Source organism: Hyla sarda, chromosome 6 (genome assembly GCF_029499605.1).
Source record: "Hyla sarda isolate aHylSar1 chromosome 6, aHylSar1.hap1, whole genome shotgun sequence".
NCBI lineage: Eukaryota > Metazoa > Chordata > Amphibia > Anura > Hylidae > Hyla > Hyla sarda.
In genome coordinates, this window is record NC_079194.1 from 90,338,028 (window position 1) to 90,355,429 (window position 17,402).

Sequence of the window (17,402 nt, forward strand, 5' to 3'; positions counted from 1 at the left end):
TTCTACACCAGCACAGACGGGGGTTCTTTACTGTAAGTGCAGTGAGACTGTGGAATTCTCTGCCTGAGGAGGTGATCATGGTGAACTCTGTAAAAGAGTTCAAAAAGGGTCTGGATGCATTTTTGGAGAATAATAAAATCGCTGGTTATGTATACTAGATTTATAGGGCTTTATTCGGACTGCGATATTTGGAGTCTGGAAGGAATTTTTACCTCTAGGATGAGGATGATTTTTTTTTTTGCCTTCCTCTGGATCAACTCAGTAGGGATTCATTAGGGTTATAGGTTGAACTTGATGGACTCTGGTCTTTTTTCAACCTTATTAACTATGTTACTATGATATGGGAATCCCCAGTAGACAGAATTTTTTCCTATAAAAAAAAATAAAACATTTAATTCAAACAAATTGCAAAGTTGCCTTATTTTATATAATCAATTAATATCTATTAAAATAAAGAGTAGTTTATGGTGGAAGTGCCCATTGAAAGTCCCCAAGGAGTGGCGTGACGTCACATCCCTGTCTCCGACGCAGGATAGGGGATTAGATAGGGGATAAGATGTATAAAGCTGGAATACCCCTTTAATTATAGCAGGACTATAGATGGAGTTTAATAACTGTCTTTGAAATTTTAATATATATTTATCCAATAAATATACTGCTATAAACTTAGGCCTGATATGAACATTAACTTGCAATTTTATGCATCACTTGTTTCCAGGGATGGTGAATACTTTGAGTGCTAAATGTCTTTTCTTTAAAAATGCAACTTTAGCCTGTCTCTAGATCCCTGGCCCTTCAGTACTGTTTTCTGAAACCACAAGAGATGATTTACAACGTGAATGTGATTTATTTTAGCTTTCAGAGTAACTTGAGGCCATTATTCAATATTTATATATGTATATATAACTTTAGAAAAAATATACATGACTCTGCAGAGACCACATCTCTTTCAGACATTGGTTATTCTTTTGTAACACATTTTATCAACATGTATTGTGAAGCTCAGTAAACCACAAATCATTCACCATATTAAAAACTATAAATAAAAGTAAAAAAAACTAACATAAAATAAATGTACAATGTTGCTGATTGATGTGTGTGTTTGCAGTAACCCGGAGAGCATAATATTTTGTTTTTCTATTCTGTAACCGACAGGTTCCTTGGTATTGATAGTGGCATGGTCACATGCCAGTAACCACTACCCCATCCAGGTAGAAGCGCTGTGTTCTTGTATGTCTGGATACTAACATTTATAACCATAACTATCACATAATGTCTTATAATAAACCATTTTTAAACAATACATAATGTGTTTTTAGGATTTAAAACAATAAAGTATTTGAATAACACCATTTCATAGCCGTTTGTTTCTGGAGAAATACAAACTGCTTCAATGATGTGCAAGAGCATTTTGTATTTTGATTTTTGGACAGATCATGGTGGAAGTTATTAAAGTACAGTGGGGCAAAAAAGTATTTAGTCAGCCACCAATTGTGCAAATTCTCCCACTTAAAAAGATGAGAGAGGCCTGTAATTTTCATCATAGGTATCCCTCAACTATGAAAGACATAATGAGAAAAAAATTAATCCATAACATTTGGTCAATAACAAAAGTTCATCCCCCTCCCATAGACTTGCATTGAGGTGGCGGGCGTGACGTCACATGGGGGCGGAGTCGTGACATCATGATGTCGGGAGGCGTTAGGATGAGAGCCTCCCGCGCTGCCGGAAGCCGCAACAGGTGGGTCCTGCAGCCGAGATCCCGGTCCCCAGCGGCGGAACCCCCGCGATCTGGCATCTTATGCCCTATCCTTTCGATAGGGGATAAGATGTCTAGGGGCGGAGTACCCCTTTAAGTTTTCATTTTATTTAATTGCACCAATTTTTTCATAGACTTTGAACAAACAACATTGTTTTCCATATGTTATAACAGATTTCAATCTTGAATTGAGTTAATCTTGAATTGAGTAAATTTTTTGTTGTGGTCAGGCCTTCTTTCGCTTAGTCAAGTCTAACAATATTTTAAATTAAAGATTATTTCCATTTTGTCCTTCACCATAATGTGATTTTTATACCATTAATTAAAATAATTTACTTTCATTTGTTTGAGGAATGTCTCATGAAGTCAAAAGGTTCAGATATAAAAAAAACAAAAAAAAGAGGACTGAGACCAAAGATAAAAGCATAGGGATGCTAATAAAATGTAATGCTGGGAATTTTTTTAAACTGTTCACAAATGATAAGCATTTAAGACTCTTGCACAAAGGAGGGGTATTATGGGCACTCTATGGTTGTATTTGGTTGCCACTGCTGGGGGTAATATGGGCATTGTACTGTGGTATTTGTTTGGGGCTGGACAGTAGTGTTTGTTTGATGAGGCCCTGGCATCACCATGGATTATTGTGCTACGTAATAAGATAGCACTACATAGGGAAACGCGTTGCATTTACGTAGACAATTAAACTGAAACAACTGATACACTGTGTTGTTCCTAATGCAAAAAAAAAATCCAATGGGTGGAGCATGAAAAAAGGAATAAAAAAAAAGAACATTAAAGATTCAATGCATGTATGCCCTCACAGCTCCTTTCTTACTTACACAACACAAATCGGTTTTGCCAAGTGTGAATATTTAAGTGACTCCGTTTCTCACTTTATTTTAATATATCTAGAATTTTTTTACTAGAGTATATTTGACCCATCTTTACATCTTTAATGTAACAATTATCCCAAAGCATGAACATGTCACAGTTGTGTATTTTACTAATAATAAATACTGGTAAATTTAAAATTCAGTTATTATTTTAGTCTGTGTTTTTTTTTTTATTACATTATTTTTGTTTGTGCTTGTAGCAAAAAGTTGGTTCTGCAGCTGAACTGACTATATTGCCAATTCATACAGTACTGGATTTTAAGTGCTCATAAACACACACAAAAATGGTCAGAAGAACTGGACTGGATCACAGTAAGGGTGCATGCACACCAGGTTTTTGCAATACAGTTCCCGTATCAGGTTTTTGATGAAAAACGGATTCCTCAAAACCGGACTAAACTGTATCAAAATGTGTGTACAAATTTCAACTCATATACGGTAAAAAAAAACTATACGGTTCGAAAAATGATGTCCATTGCATCCGTTTTTTAAGAAAAAAAGTATACATTTTTAACTTTTCACTACATTTTGAATAAAGTTTCACTTGTTTGATTGAAATTCCAAGGGAAAAAACTGTGCATAGTCAAAAACCGTATGGTGAAAACCGGATGGAACCGTACGCACATACAGTTCTCTACAGTTCCCATTGACTCCCATGTTTTTAAAAAAATCTAAAAGGTTTAATAGGTTTTTCACCCGGACCAAAAAAAACGTGGTAGTCTACAGTTTTGGGTACGGGTAAAAAAAAACTGGACAAAACCGTATAAGACGCAAAATGGACTAAACCGGATGATGCGTTTGACATACGGTTTACAATATCAATGCATACGATTTTCTATACGGTTCCATACGATTTTTAACTTGAAACCGTATTTGGGAACTATATAGCAAAAACGTGGTGTGCATGCACCCTAACAAACTGATTCTGATAACTGTGCAGATACTGTGACATTTTGCACATACATAAATTAAAGGGATATTCTCATTATATAATTATATGGAATATTGTTAGGGTATGAGATAACATTATGATCAGTGGCAGTATAATGTCTAAGACCCTGTTCATCTTGGGAATAAATGGTAAAAGCACCTTCATCATTTTCTCAGCTCAATTCAAATGAACAGGGCTGTGTATAATGTTTACACCGCTGTGCAGTGCGTTTCCATTCTCTCAATTGACAGTGGTCAAAGAGTATGATTTCTACCTATGGACAAGCAATAGCATATCACTAGGATAGGCTATTATATAAGGTAAACTGTATTTAATTTGGAAAATGAACATATCATACTTCATGTCCTATTATGTTTTTCCTTTTTTGAAACACAGAATTGTGGCGCCTGTATTAAGACACAGTGTTAATCTGTAGAAAAAAATAGTAAAATGTTTTTTTTTTTTCTTTTTACAGTAAACATATATTTTTGTATATGATTCACATATAGACAGTAGTTTAAGAGACTCTTCTCGACAGCATGCTGGTGGAACTTTTTGGATAGCTATAAACTATCAAAATGCACAGCTGATTTAGAAGACTGGGGTAGGTGCAGGTCCCAGCTCGCAGTTAAAGCTGGGTGCTACAGTACTGTTGTCCATGGATACTACAAGCCTTGGTGGCGCCTTCTGCAAGTATGTTATAAAAGTGCTTCTCCAACTGCTCCATACGCGGAATGCAAATACTGTACAGGTAACAAGCAGGTAAAATCCAGGTTTTGTCAAACATCACTCTCGACCTGCTTGCTGTGTATGCTACAGTCTGTCTGTTCCATCTGTTCACAGTCCATGCTGACCTCACTCGTGTCCATACTGCAGTCTGAGATACTATCTGAGTGGTCCATTTGATCAAACCTTGTGGCTTGCGGAGAATCACTGCTTCCCTCTGCAGATATTAACAAATGTCCTTCTGAAGGCTGTAGGTTGTCCCCTCCAGAACATAAGGCTGACTCTTTGGCTTGCCGGATACAGTTCAGCCACTGTTGCTTGTTGAAAGTGTCATTTGCTTGAAAAGAATGAGACTGCGCATGGGGACCATTCTTGTAACCGACTCTGAAAAAGTTTTTAACTGAAAATAGAAACAGAAAAATATAAATATACAGTTTTAACAAATTATATATATATGTTGTCATGCATATGTATGGACAACCTACAATTAGTTCTACACTGAACAGGGATTCTAGCTGAATAATGCTGTTCTGTACAAATAGTGATTGACAACAAGGGCATATCGCAATGGGATGACCCACACCAATCGTGCCATGTGTCTGGCATGGCGGCTGCTGCAATACAAGACATGGCATACATGAACAAAGGTGGTCCTGTGTCTAGTAAAATCTGAAGAGTTTCCAATGCAATCAATGGCACATGATGCCATACTAATTACATATTCCTACTGATACTGAACACCTTTGAAACTCGCACATAAAATCTTGGTCATTTAACAACACTTTTTAGCAATATATGTTTTATAACATTTTGATCATGTAACCTCTGACTGATTCTCTTAAAACAACCTAACTTTATTATCTACAAACAAAGGCCCAAAGACATAATCAACTTTAAAAAATGTTTTTTTTACTGGAAGGTATCCAACATAGAATTCTATAATTGTCAATGTTAATGTACGTCATTGTTAGCAAAGTGATCCCAATGAAGCCAGACTCACTTCTCTCATTATTGGTAAAGGCACCACGTAGAGATCCAGCCACACGGACCTCCCCATCTTGTAAGTCTTCCACTACAAGATCTTTTACAGGGATTGGTTGTCGGTAAAGCTGATAGTAAACTTTGTCGTTCTGCGCTACAGTTCTTGTAATAACAAGAACTTCTTGAAAGAGAAACACATGAAATTTCTGAAACAGATAAGACAACTGTGATAAGTGATACATTCTCTTGTGACATTTTCTGATTTGCTCATGACTCAGACTTTGCAATATTAGATATAATAGATAGTAGCTATCAATAAATACTGTAATTAGCCAATTACAGAGAATCAGCATCTGTGAAAGTACTGGGAACTAGAGAAATCAATGAAGCAAGAGGAAAAGGAAATCCGCACTTCTACAAATTCCTGGTAAATTCGCTCAGCTGACAGAAACCTCTCCAAATCCCTCATACACATGAACGTTCAGCTTGACAGGGTGCGCGTGTGTCATCAATGGATAGAGAGGATAGCCAGAATCCTCTAGCTGTGACTCCTCTTTTCTGAGAACAAGATCATCTACTAGAAATGTCTCTCCCCTGACAGATTATGTCAGGAGGTCCCCACACATCTGTGTTGTCCAACCTGCAGCCCTCCAGCAGTTACAAAACTACAACTGGGACTTGTAGTTTTGCAACTGCTTGAGAGCTGCGGGTTAGACACCCTTGCCATCCATATTAGAAGGTCAGCCAGTCCTTACAAAATACCGTATTTTTCACTGTATAAGACGCACTTTTTCTTCCCCAAAACTGGGGGGGAAAAGTTGGTGCGTCTTACATATGGCAAATACACATTAAAACCCTGTCATATCAGGTCGGTCCCAGCGGCCATCAACGGCAGGACCCGCGGCTAATACAGGACATCACCGATTGCGGTGATGCCCTGTATTAACCCTTCAGACGCGGCGATCAAAGCTGACCACCGCATCTGAAGAGAAAGTGAAACTAACGCGGCTGCTCAGTCGGTCTGTTCGGGACCGCCGCGGTGAAATCGCGGCGTCCCGAACAGCTTACAGGACATCAGGAGGGACCTTACCTGCCTCCTCGGTGTCCGATCGGCGAATGACTGCTCCGTGCCGGGATCCCCTGCATGGCTGGCGCTCTCCTTCGTTGTCATCACGTCGTCACGCACGCCGTCCCGTCATCCAATAGGAGCGGCGTGCGTAGCGACGTGATGGCGGCGACGGAGAGCGAGGAACCTGGGCAGCAGAGACGTTCCGGAGCGAAGGAGACACCCCGGGCACAGCGCGACAGCGATGGAGGGCGACATCCAGGGCAGCGGTGACGAGCGGTGACGGGTCCGGAGCGGCGGGGACATGTGAGTATTACCTCCTATACCAGTGGTCTTCAACCTGCGCACCTCCAGATGTTGCTAAACCACAACTCCTGGCATGCTGGGAGTTGTAGTTTTGCAACATCTGGAGGTCCGCAGGTTGAAGACCACTATCCTATACTTTACATTGTATTTGGTTCAGAATCTTTTTTTTCCTAGATTTTCCTACTTTAAAATTGGGTGCGTCTTATATGCCGGAGCGTCTTATATGGCGAAAAATACGGTAAGTAGGTTTGGCTGACAATCTGACAAGTTTTTTTTTCTGTATATTGTCTGCAGGTATGGTAAGTACTAGCTAAGACATGTTTGAGAATATATAAAGCAGAAGAAACTTATGTAAGTTTTCTATTGGAACCTGCAATGACCAGATATTTCACAAAAGTATTTATGTATACTGAACTATGAGATTAAACAGGAGTATGTCTGCAGCAGGAGATCCTTTCAATATCAAGTATACATCATTATGAGTGAAATTGGATCCTACAAGATGGATAGAGCTCTTTTATCTGTGACACATGGCACTGAATATAATGGAAGGGCTACATGAAACAATGGCAGCTGGAGTGAAGTAGAAGATGTAAGAACCTCACTCGCCAATAATCATGTAATCAGTACAAATAACAAAATGATCACATTTGAAGAGCTGCAGCTCCGAAGATCAAAGTGCTTCAGTTCTTGCTGATGTCAAATCGTTCATTGTTGTTGAAAGGCTACACGGTGGGGACAGGGTGGGGGTTATGAGAAGCTTAATGTCTGCCATGTAAGAACAAAAAGGATTTGACTTTACACCCCTTGATGTCAGGGTGTCGCATAAAAGCGCTCAAGATTTAAAAAGAGCTCCACGCCCTTCATCTGTCAATAATAACAACTGTAGTGAAATTACTGTAAACTTATGTCATTAAAACATAATCATGAACCATAATAATAAATTGTTTACTTTGAGTAAAAATAATGCGACCCCCTTTCAGGAAAAAAATTTAAAATCTATCTTGGCTAAAGTCTAAAATATCCTTATAATAGTTCACAAATCTTGGTTAGAATAAAGGTTGGGAATGGGGTGACAAGCTTATGGAGGGTTTAGGCTCTTTTTACAGTTGTCTATAGGGTCAACATAAGTCTTTCCAATATTTCTGTTGACAAGAATAGAGTTGTTCTTGCTGTCAAAAATATTGTAAGCCTATAGCATAGTCAATATTGTCCTTCAGGATTTGCAGGTAAATGATTGAAACGGTAGCTGCCATGGCTCCATTAACTATTTCAGATTTTCAAACATGTGTCTATGGACCCAACTGAGTTACAATAAAGTCCTTTTTTAATATTAAATATGTTTTATTCACAGAAATAAGCATTAAAATCATGACTGAGTGAGCCGAAACTGATCCACATGTAAAACTATATAAAGAATAGCAAATTAAACAGTCCGGTACAGCTAGTGTAGTAGTATTGTAGATACGCATAAGAAATTGCATCACTAAACATGGCACTAAGCAAGAACCATACAAAATCAGAACAAATTGTGGGCATATGAAATCTTCACAGAATTTGCAGCGGTAGAGCAGTGTGCCTGCAATCGTCAGAAAAAGAAAGACCCAAGAGTATGAATGGTCACCCAAGAGGTCAAGGAGGCCATAGTACTAGGGACAGTATGATGATTCGTATCAGATCTTAAGAAAATTTAGGTTTCAGTATTTCTGATGGCAGGAACAGCACTGCAGACTGCACACTATACTTGTCGTCATAAATACTGAAAACCCTGATAAAAATCTAAAAACACTAAAACACTAATGTAAACAAACTTTTTTAATAGAACATTATCAGGTATTATACAGAATATTACAGAGAAAAGTACCGTAAAAATTTGAGTATAAACCGACCCGAATATAAGCCGAGGCCCCTAATTTCACCCCAAAAACCCAGGAAAAGTTATTGACTCAACTATAAGCCTAGGGTGGGAAATAGATCATCCCCCCATGTAATCATCCAGACCCCCATCATCATCAAGACCCCCGTCATCATCCAGACCCCCATCATCATCCCCCCCCCCCCTTTCATAATCACCGCCTGTCAATCCCTTCATCAGTGGTCTTCAACCTGCGGACCTCCAGATGTTGCAAAACTACAACTCCCAGTGACGTAGCCTTGACGACGACGCACAGGGACGTTGCGCATGAACGTCCCTGTCTGTCGTCGTCAAGGCAAAGTGCCGGGCCCGAAGCGCGGAGAAGAGGCTTCCCCGGAGAAAATGGACAGCCCGCAACGACTAACCCTCCCCACCGGACGGTCCCTGCAGCATAGATGGCCTGGACCAGCTCACCCTTCCTTCCCGCCGATGGGAGGCGAGTACAAAACAAAAGGGGGGGGGCTGGATGATGACGAAGGCCGCAGTGGTCTTCAACCTGCGGACCTCCAGAGGTTTCAAAACTACAACACCCAGCATGCCCATGATCATGCTTGGAGTTGTAGTTTTGCAACATCTGGAGGTCCGCAGGTTGAAGACCACTGAGAAGGGATTGACAGGCGGAGAGTTCACTCGAGTATGAGCCGAGGGGGGCGTTTTAAGCACGAAAAATCGTGCTGAAAAACTCGGCTTATACTCGAGTATATACAGTATTGTAAGATTGTATAGAAAATGTCATATTGACAGAATTACTTACAGCTCCCCTGTTATTCTTCAGCTCCCCGTGACAGGATAGAGCCCGAGAGTTATCAATCAGTGGATCCCTCTGTCCATCTTCAAGATAAATCAGCCTCTCTTTGTAATAGTGACATTCAGACTCTCCTGTCTTCATGTTAATTTCTGTTACAATCCCCTGTACTATATTAATCTGTCAGAAAAAAGGGACTCCATTAGAATCCGGCTCCTTCCACCTAGATTTTGCACATATAAAATTCATAGAAAAAGTATGAACAATTACAGTGGTGTCATCATGGCGAAATAACCATTAACATTTTCCAAAAATAGTCGAGAACAAGCCATGAGTTACTGAATTATTTAAGCGGTCATTTATTTTCTCTACTTTATTAAACTTTCCATGACAGTCCTACAAGGTAAGCAATCAACAATCCTGACAGCAAAGGGTATGCAGAAATGGGCATGCGAGGCCTTTCTGGATGACTTCAGCTTTTTATATTAGGAATAGCACACATTTAATACCGCTGATGGTGACATACTTGGCAAAGACTCTTTGCAGGTATAAATAAACCCGGCGTGTTTAATAAACTTGTCCCGATACAACTTAGCAGGAAATTTATCTTAGCAGATTGTGCAGAAAAAGCAGCAGTCTTGTTTTACCATGCAGTGTTTTTTTTTTAGGATTGGTGGAAGTTGCCACACTGTATTTTTTACGAACTGGTATGATCTTTTAAGTTTTTATGTTTATAAGACATCTTTATTCTTTTAGGCAGTCAAGTAATATTAACACTGCTCTTGAAAGGAGAAGTCAAATTTATATACCGTATATACTCCGATTTTTCGTGCTGAAAACACCCCCCTCGGCTTATACTCGAGTGAACTCTCTGCCTTCAGTGGTCTTCAACCTGCGGACCTCCAGATGTTGAAAAACTACAACTCCCAGCATGCCATCGGCTGTCCGGGCATGCTGGGAGTTGTAGTTTTGAAACATTTGGAGGTCCACTGGTTGAAGACCACTGCGGCCTTCGTCATCATCCAGCCCCCCCCCCCTTTTGTTTTGTACTCACCTCTCATCGGCAGGAAGGAAGGGTGAGCTGGTCCGGCCCATCTATGCTGCAGGGACCGTCCGGTTGCACGTCCCTGTGCGTCGCTGTCAAGGCAACGTCACTAGTCCGGGGCCAGGCCCGAAGCGCAGAGAAGAGGCCCCCCCGATGAAGATGGACAGCCCGGAACGACTAACCCTCCCCACTGGACGGTCCCCTGCAGCATAGATGGCCCGGACCAGCTCACCCTTCCTTCCCGCCGAGGGGAGGTGAGTACAAAACAAAAGGGGGGGGGGAGGGGTCTGGATGATGACGAAGGCCGCAGTGGTCTTCAACCTGCGGACCTCCAGATGTTTCAAAACTACAACTCCCAGCATGCCCGGACAGCCGATTGCTGGGAGTCGTAGTTTTGAAACATCTGGAGGTCCGCAGGTTGAAGACCACTGGTGGTGATGATGAAAGGGCGGGGGGGGGGGGTGGTATGATGACAGGGGGATGATGACAGGCAGTGATGATGAAAGGGGGGGTGTGGGGTGATGACAGGGGGATGATGACAGGCGGTGATGATGAAAGGGGGGATGATGACAGGGTAATGATGAAGGGGGGATGATGACGGGGGATGATGACAGGGTGATGATGAAGGGGGGATGATGACAGGGCGATGACGATGGGGGTGTTAATGACGGGGGTCTGGATGATGACAGGGGGGGGGGGATGATCTATTTCCCACCCTAGGCTTATAGTCGAGTCAATAACTTTTCCTGGGTTTTTGGGGTGAAATTAGGGGCCTCGAGTATATACGGTAACTCTGGAATTGTTGTTTTTGATATATGTGTCCTTTAATGCATTGTTCAATTGGCCATGTACTATCTTAGGAGATATGAGTGTCATAGAGAGATCCTGATCAGGATTAGTCAGATCACAAAGTTTAAAGAGCAACTTCATCTCTGGTGTATTTGATGCAACTAATTCATGAGATTTTTTGCCCTGCAAAATGCTATGTGTCCCCCACAGAGATTAAAGGGAAGATGCAAAAGTTGCATAGATCAGCTGATCACTAGGAATCACTGCTTTACATAATGGGTTGTTCAGTTAGGACAACTTTAACTAAAGGGCTCTTTAAAAAGGGAAGATTATCTGCTGAACAGGCTATTGCCCAGTGTAAAAGACCCAGAAAAATATCCCTTTGCTCATTCGTCTGTTGATAACTGGGATTGTGTTGCCATGAAAATCATTGTTAGCTGACTGCTCGTCTCCCTGTGTAAACAGGGCATGTGCTGCTGACAATACAAGTAAAGGAATTCACCAAGGACCCAGAGATTATTTATGCAGCCCTGGATGCACAATTGAGCTGTGTAAAGGCTTATTACACATCCATTCTTTTAGATTGACACTATCTAAAAGGACTTTTAGATTTTTGTACAACCAGATAACTTTATAGAACAACCACTTAGTTTCTGAATTTTTGGCAGACAACTTTCCAAAGAAAAAAATGTAAAGAGCACCTGTCACCACATAAAGTTTCTAAACTAACTCAGGATATGTACTTTGCTTTAAAAAGCTTGCACTTGCTCACATAGTGCAATCTCCCAGCAGGAGAACGTGGGCGTTTCTTTGCAGGCATGACATCACTGAAGCCTGCTAGGGGACCACTTCCACCCTCACATCGCTGCAGTGCTGTGATGAATAGAAGACCTCAGGCTCTGTGCAGCTTTCAGTAAGGCTTTATGCATGTTTCAGTGAGGCTCTTTGCAGCTTTCAATGAAGCTCTGTGCAGCTGTCAATCAAGCCCAGTGCAGAGAAGCATTTCATGAGTTTGGTCTACTGCCAGCCCGGGAGGAGACCAAACTCACTGTATTAATTGTGGAAGGGAACAGAACAGAGCCCCCTTTTGGCCATTTTTTCTATTACATTTTAAACATATTTATAATTTTATAAGCAAGTTAATGGGAAAGTGTCTGCTAATTATACAAGAAACACTATATTAAAAGTTTTCTTTGGTGACAGGTACTCTTTAAACATTCACTTACAGCTTCCTCCAAATGCTGCTGGTCTGGATGATCATTTGGAGTATGTCGGAGTATTTCCTTCAGTAGCAAGTGATATTTCACCAGACGACTCCTAGGGATGTCTAAGAAATTCCATAAGTCTAATTTTCGGCTAAAGGGTGACTCTAGACAGCGTTGTAGGAAGTCCTGCACTCGATGGTCTTGTTTCTTGTGGTCCAGTAGGGCTTTGGCTGCCACTTGATTACTGCAATAGCTGTCATAGGAGTTTAGGCAGGGCAACTGCAAAGTGAGAAAAAATATACTTATAAATATTTTATATAATATGCAGCAATGATATTCATAAAAAGAAATTCTTACTGGACTGTTGGCTGGTATAATATATATATATATATATATATATATATATATATATATATATATATATTTGTAAATAAATTAATTAATAAAGCATGGTCCAGAGAGTAGGTTTAGGGTAAAGTCTAAAACAAATTTACATACAAATAATTCCTGAACCTCTGTGAAAAATGTGATGCTGTCTGTGGCGATAAGTAGCTATGAGATAAGGTGTTCAGGTTCTGGATAGGATTGAGTTATTTCAGCTAATTTACCTCTGAAAATAAAGTGAATGAAAACTGTTAACTTGCACTAAGCACTTAAATACTCATAACCACTTCCCATAAAGAATGTAGGGTCCGATTTATAAACTTCAAGAAACCATTTCAGTTGTGATGAGGGTCACAAAGATCAAAGGGAAACCCTATCAGAGAGTCCTTCAAGAATAAGGTTAATGGTAATTTTCAGACTCTTTTGTCTTCCTTCAATCCAGATGATAATACCCCTGACATGTTTCATCAGTGACAGACTGTAAACACAATGTCAGAGCGACTGAATCAAAGGATAGTCAGCCCTTCCTATCCTTTCAGAAAGGCCACTAACGGGAGCCTAACAAAGCCGGCCTGACAGCCGATTGAGTCCTAACAAATGAGCTAAAATAACTCCTGGTATGTCAGACACAGTTTTGTGCACACATTCATTGCAACACGCAGCATGTTGATAATCCTTTCTTAGAGGTCAACCTCGAGGTGTCTGTATGTGAGTTTCGGTGATGCCTGGCTGAGGCTGGATCTACCATAGTCTGCACTGATTAAATAAATACATTATGTAAAGATAAATGCTTTCCCCTTACATTTAGCATATTTGTTGGGAAAGCTCCATGCATCCATCAAAATTCTCTATAACCTATATTCATAGGTTCCCATTCAGTCAATGGGGGCGATGTTTCTTACTTTTTTTTTTTATCTGTACAGAATGACACTGGTTATATATTTTTTCCCTTAAACATTGGGGTCTATCGCCAACAAATAGCGGGTCTTTACATTTGCTCACTTCTGTGAATGAATAAAAACTCCATGGGTGGCACAAAGTAAAGAGCAACTTTCAAGAATAGTAAAGTAGTCTTTATAAAGTAATATTAAAGTTATAATAAAGTTAGATATTGAGGTTCGGAAACTATAGATATGACCTTATGGTAGTAAACTACAAAGATCACTGGCGATACTACTGCAGCTAAATTCTTAAAGCTCTATTTCCATATTCAAGATTAAAAAGTGACTATACTTAAAGTTCATCTCAGTTCATAGTTGGTCTATTGGAGTGGAAACAGAGTATCTGGTTTGAACATTCAAACTACTTGGTTGGTCACTCAAAATACTGTAGTGGCAAGTACCTGTCACTCATTATATAGTGGGGTATAATTTCCTATGCCTAAGTCCTTTATTCATGGAAATATCCCAATATACACCAACAACAATAATTTACTTAAGAAAGAATAAAATCAGAGCAGCACCTGCAATTCAGGTTCCCCATTGAAATGCTGATTTAAGTTGCCTTAAAGGATGAATAAATAAGACTTCCTGAGACCCGTAAATTGCTCCCACTCATTATAGAAGAACAAAAGGTTTATAATTAATGTATAGATCCCAGTCTAGCAAAACCCTTACCTATCATTCCCTGCTTCACAGATTTATCCTGCAACCTGGGGAGATAATGAAGTTCTCCCACATAGGAGGCCGGGTGATAAGCTGAATTACATTCTGGGGAATACAATACATTCGCACCTCACTGAGCAAGTTAAACCACCCTACTCATGCAAAGCCGAGCCGCAAATGACAACTATGTCTCTGTGCTACAATGAGTGGCCCTAGCATCATGAACTAGATTCTGGTAAAAGCAGTTCTGCTTCATTATAAAGGGTAGTATTACCTGAAATCGTTATCTTTAGTTAAGATTTGTTTTTTTTGGTTCTGAAACCAATAAGTTATCTCTGGATACAACTTTCTTATTATAAATCACTGTCAATGTATATACTGTACATACAGGTTGGCTCAATAACATATACAGCTATGTACATTATGTATGCTAAAAGCAAAAGTACACAATGTTTTCTCTACACTGTTGGTTTTTAAATAGATTATCCAATGTTTTATAAAAAAAAAATACTATAATGCTTTGTCTGGTCCCCTGATCTTCTCTTTTCTACCTGCTTCTGAGACAAGCGCTTGCTGTTGCAGTCCCTGATGGCTCAGCCAACCACTGGCTAAGAAGGAACACCGCAGCAACCTGTGATTGGCTGAGCCATCAGGTCTTAAACTAAACACTCATATTGGAAGCAGAAAAAAAGGAGATCAGGGGACTGGATGGAGGCAAACAGGAGCTGCAGGTGACTGAGGCTAGGTAAGTACAGTATACTATTTTTTCCTATTACTGCCACAGCACCATATTATTTTGATTTTACAAAATACTGGATAATCCCTTTAACCTGTCACTCTCCAACTATAATAAAGCTACAACTCTCAGCATGCTAGGAGTTCTAATTTTGCATCAAGTGGACAGCCATAGATTAGAGACCACTGGTCCCTGGTACTGCATTAGTAGAGTCTATTGTCTGATAACTGAGGCCTGATGGCTCTTATAATTAATCTGGGATTTACAATCTAACTTCAGTAAGTCTTTGGAGTGTGGGAGAATCAGAGTACTTAGATGAAACCCATACAAACAGGAGGGATCATGCAAACTCCACGCAGTTTTTAAAACTCCATGCAGTCCATTTTTTATTCGTTACCACAGTGCCACCATGTTGCCCTTAATTCGTTACCACTACTGAGCCACCATGTTGCCCTTACTCCTAACTTTACATACCATCATAATAAAGCAAGGTCCTGTCCTACAGTACATGTACTATATTTTACAAACAGTAGCCTGATACTACAAGCAATGTTTCGATTAAGCAACACACGAAGATGCCCATAGAAGATAGAGAAACAAATGTGACACCAAACAAGTGTAATAAATACTGAAATAATACAGATATAGGCTCTTCTTAAAATGACATAATGGAATCATATACGCATTCTCAAGTGTTTGTCACATGTTTTTTAAGGACTGAAAAAGTGAAACAGAGTCAATAGTTTGTTAGTTCCACATTTTACTATGTGAAGGAAAAAAAATCTTACTTCCTAATGTACTTTTAGAAATTACATCTCCAAACATTCCATATCTGTTAAGTATCATTTTCTAGTAATTGTCACTGGTTTTTTCTATTCTAAACATACTGGAAATCACCCAGGAACCACAAGAATCTTCATCATGTGACTCTCCTGAGACAAAAAGTTTAAGATTTTCTTAGAAAATTTACTGTGGTTTTTACGGTTAGGGATTCGATTAAGAATGTGAAACTGTAATCGTCACAATTACTGATTATAGAACCTGTGTTCCCAAATATGGATAATATGGAGGTTACCATTCGCTGTCTACTCCTGATTGAAGTAATACATTCCCTGACATGCTGCTGCTTTATTTATGGAGAATCAAACAGAATTACAGCAACATCCAAAGCAGCCGCTTCCTCAGTTACTGGTGAATTGAATAATAATGCCAGCCAACATGACAGGTCACTGAAACAAACTCATCTAAAAAAGAGTCACGTCTTACCCAGCCTACTAAGATGTGGCCGACATGTTCTGTGGATCCGTCTGCTTTCCTGACACCACGCAAGCGTCTGAGGAGATCTTCAGAAATTTAAAAATATATATTATGGTTAGAAAAATCTTATATGTAAAATAAAAAAGATCTTAGAGAAAGCTTTGTAAATTGTGTACCTTCATGCAGAGGAATAAGAGAATCAAGAGTTCCAAAAATTTGCATTAATTCTCCTTCTGTCATTATAGATAGCTTCAACATTGGGTCATGATATGCCTGAATGAAAATGGATACTATTAAAAACAGCAACACTGTCTGTCTGGTTTTGCTATTGCTACTTTGTGCATAAAAGACCTTTAAACCCTCTAATAGCATATATTTTTACCAGTGCCAGATTACCTTTTTTGCCAACTTCAAGTCCTCGATCAGATCTTCCTCTCCTTGGGATAATTCAAAAATAGCCTGTGAAAATAATAGATAGGTATAAGATGATGGGCAGATAGTAACATGATGGACAGATGGTAGATATAAGATGATAGACAGATAGATAGGAGATGATAGAAAGATTAGATAAATATTTGCATTTCGCTATACCATAGTCATAAGGACTTGCATATTTTGTTACATAAACTCTTTTTCAAGTTTACATTTCCGAACTAAGGAAACCCATCTCCTGACTTTTCCTCGTAAACTGCCTCATTTCTCCTTGTAAATGCCATGTTCAGAATGATCAAAAGTAAAAACACATCTTTAAAAGTGCAATTCAGAAAGATCAAAGTTGTGAGAAGAGCGAGACCTCTCACCTGCTCCCGGCAAATGCCAAACCCATTTAACATATAAAGTATTTCACACATGTGGTGAGAACAGAGCCCCTATTGGAAGGAGGGAAAAAGGACACTTTTCCTTGCCCCATCATGTCACTGTGCTCTATGGGGGGCGCCCTGTCAGTACATAATTACTCAATAATGTCTATATTATTCCTCAGGAAACTGTGTGATCCCTCAACAATGGTCTTGGTGCTTCAAACACACATCATGCTGGGATGTAATGATGTTCATAATGA

General features: G+C 39.7%; 1 protein-coding gene across 5 annotated transcripts in view; it reads right to left on the reverse strand.

Moving 5' to 3' along the window:
* Positions 1-827: 827 nt before the first annotated feature.
* The window catches only part of ARHGEF3 (Rho guanine nucleotide exchange factor 3), a 420,133-nt gene continuing 403,558 nt past the window's right edge, over positions 828-17,402 (reverse strand). For all 5 annotated transcript variants that reach the window (XM_056524425.1, XM_056524424.1, XM_056524426.1 and 2 more), the window contains 7 exons: positions 16,739-16,801; positions 16,519-16,615; positions 16,352-16,428; positions 12,383-12,640; positions 9,332-9,502; positions 5,310-5,496; positions 828-4,709 (listed from right to left, as the gene is read on the reverse strand). In XM_056524425.1, the coding sequence (XP_056380400.1) occupies positions 4,363-4,709; positions 5,310-5,496; positions 9,332-9,502; positions 12,383-12,640; positions 16,352-16,428; positions 16,519-16,615; positions 16,739-16,801 (1,200 nt within the window). In that variant the 3' untranslated portion in view covers positions 828-4,362. The remainder of the gene's footprint in view (positions 4,710-5,309; positions 5,497-9,331; positions 9,503-12,382; positions 12,641-16,351; positions 16,429-16,518; positions 16,616-16,738; positions 16,802-17,402) is intronic.